The 2,929-nt window shown below is 39.9% G+C and overlaps 1 protein-coding gene across 1 annotated transcript; it reads left to right on the top strand.

The window, feature by feature from the left end:
* The first annotated feature begins 570 nt into the window (after positions 1-570).
* Positions 571-1,543, top strand: LOC100963768 (olfactory receptor 10A4). Its single transcript, XM_003781056.2, has one exon. It carries the CDS (start codon positions 587-589, stop codon positions 1,532-1,534), a length of 948 nt encoding a protein of 315 aa, XP_003781104.1. The 5' UTR covers positions 571-586; the 3' UTR covers positions 1,535-1,543.
* The last annotated feature ends 1,386 nt before the right edge of the window (positions 1,544-2,929 follow it).

Consider the following 2,929-nt stretch of genomic DNA (forward strand, 5'->3'; position numbering starts at 1 on the left):
GAAATGGAGATTCATATAATACAGTGAAATTGTGCTCAGTATAGCCTTCTTGAGATTGGGACACATTCACGTCTTCTCCTCAAGACTCCTTTGGTGATTGGTTAACTTTCCTACATTTTCTTCTTCTTCCAACACCTTTGTTTTGCAAAAACACACCCTGCCTGACCTCACTACCTTTCATTATGAGTCAAGACACCTCTCTTCATAGACGCTTGGCCTGGCTGTTCTAGAGCTACTGACCATTGAAGAGAGAGAAGGTGGGGTCATGAAAGTGAAGTTGTGACTATGACCATCCTCTACAGAGAAGAGAAAAATCAGGACATGTATAGAAACATATGCTATGTTTCAATTCAGGAAAAAGAATAGAATTCTTCCAAAATAATTGTGAACCCAATGGTTAAATTTGTTTTACTGTATTTCAGAGAGTACAGATGGTTGATCCTCAACAACTACAATGAGAAAGGTGGAGAATGAGTCTACAGGTGGTTATTTCTTTTTGAGGGGGTTGATGGAAGTATAAATAATAGATGGAGATTTTTCTTACCTTTCTAGAGTTTAAATGTGCAGTGAAATCGTGGGAAGAAAAATGATGTGGAAAAACTGGACAATTGTCAGTGAATTTGTTCTCGTAAGCTTCTCTGCCCTGTCCACTGAGCTGCAGGCTTTACTGTTTCTCCTTTTTTTGATAATTTACCTGGTTACTTTAATGGGCAATGTCCTCATCATCTTGGTCACTACAGCTGACTCTGCACTACAGAGTCCTATGTACTTCTTCCTCAGAAACTTGTCCTTCCTGGAGATAGGTTTCAACTTGGTGATTGTGCCCAAGATGCTGGGGACCCTGATCATTCAAGACACAACCATCTCCTTCTTTGGCTGTGCCACTCAGATGTACTTCTTCTTCTTCTTTGGGGCTGCTGAGTGCTGCCTCCTGGCCACTATGGCTTATGACCGCTATGTGGCCATCTGCAGTCCCTTGCACTACCCAGTCATCATGGGCCGCAAGTCCTGTGCCCAGCTGGCAGCTGCCTCGTGGTTCTCAGGGATTCCAGTGGCCACTGTTCAAACCACATGGATTTTCAGTTTCCCTTTTTGTGGCCCCAATAGAGTGAACCACTTCTTCTGTGACAGCCCTCCTGTCATTGCACTGGTCTGTGCTGATACCTCTCTGTTTGAACTAGAGGCTCTGACAGCCACTGTCCTATTCATCCTCTTCCCTTTCTTGCTGATCCTGGGGTCCTATGTCCGCATCCTCTCCACCATCTTCAGGATGCCATCAGCTGAGGGAAAACGAAAGGCCTTCTCCACCTGCTCCTCCCACCTCCTGGTTGTCTCTCTCTTCTACAGCACTGCCATCCTCACGTACTTCCGACCTCGATCTAGCAACTCTCCTGAGAGCAAGAAGCTGCTGTCGCTGTCCTACACAGTGGTGACTCCCATGTTGAACCCCATCATCTACAGCTTGAGGAATAGTGAAGTGAAGGCTGCACTGAAGCGGGTGGTCCACAGGACCCTGGGCCCTCAGAAACTGTGACTGATTTAGATGGAACTTTGGAATGCAAGGGAAAAAGAAGAAGAAGAAGAAGAAGAAGAAGAATCAATTTCTCCAATGAGTTTTGACTCTGTCCATTTTCCAGGTGACATACTATGCTTGCCTAGATTTTGAACTTTTCACTAGTATCCATTTCTGAAAGAAAGAATATGAGTTATGAAGGAAACCAATGCAGCTGGTTCAGTACTCAATGAGACCATGGCACCAACGTGTCTGGGGATGCTGCTGGTTTACATAAATTAGGATCTTCTGAAGGTTGCTAATTTCACTACATTTCTTGTTTGTTTTAACCTTTCTTGAATTTCTTCATTCATTACATTTCATAATTTTCTGCTTTATGTTCTTCTATTTGTCCAAAACCTTATCTGCATATTTATAAGGTTTCTTCTTCAAAGTCATTTTTAAAAAGTAATAATGCAAATAATAGAGTTGTTTAATTCTTTCTCTCTTTCTTCAACAAATTTTTTGAGTTTAAATTCAAAATTTCAACAAAGTTTTATTCAGCCCTTAGCATGGGCCAGGCCTTGAAGGCACACTAGCGAATAAAACAGATAAATTTCTTGCCTCATAGAATATACATTCTAGTGAGAAAGAGATAATAAAAAGAAACTGAAAATTTCCAGTGGTATAAAAAGTAAACATGTTTAAAGAGCTATCAATTGAACAGTTTTTCTCTCCTGTGGCAGTCTGTGTGAAGCCCTCATACAACTGCCTAAATCTCAAATGATCCACCTGGGTAGGAAAGCTGCTTGGCAGAAAGGTGCAAAACTCCTCATTCCAGTAGGAGTGGAGAAATTATAGCAAACTGCTGTACATAACCCAAAGATTCTTTGTTTACTAGATTTTTTGTCCTGTAATCTTATTTAGATTAGATAGGATCAATTGTCCTTTTCATGCCTGCATACAATTCAACCAACCCAGCCTTCTCTCTTTATGATTTGTGTCCAGGGAACATAGTCTAACTTCAGACTCTCAGCAAATAGCAGCCTTGGATAGGGGCAGCATAACTTCATGTAAACATATTTTTAATAATCCACTGATAATTTCGGGTCAAATAGCATTTACTGCACAGCCTTATTGAAGTATAATTTATGAGATTTTTTTCCTGATCATTCACTTAGAAAATCAAATAGAATTGACTATAAAATCTACTATAATTAACAAATGAGTTTAGCAAGTTACAGGATACAAAGAAATGAATGAAAATCTATTGAATTATTCATAATAGCCAAAAATAGAACTTACATGCCCATTAACTGGTGAATGGATAAATAGATCGAGATATACACATGCAGTGAAATACTACTCAGCAATCAAAAGGAAGGGAGTATGGATATATAACAACATGGATGTACCTCTGAATTATTATTCTATATA

Source organism: Otolemur garnettii, unplaced genomic scaffold, assembly GCF_000181295.1.
Source record: "Otolemur garnettii isolate 467f Iridium unplaced genomic scaffold, OtoGar3 scaffold00001, whole genome shotgun sequence".
Lineage (NCBI taxonomy): Eukaryota > Metazoa > Chordata > Mammalia > Primates > Galagidae > Otolemur > Otolemur garnettii.

Excerpts from the sequence above, each read along its gene's own strand:
- LOC100963768 (XM_003781056.2), top strand. The coding sequence starts at position 587 with ATGATGTGGAAAAACTGGACAATTGTCAGTGAATTTGTTCTCGTAAGC.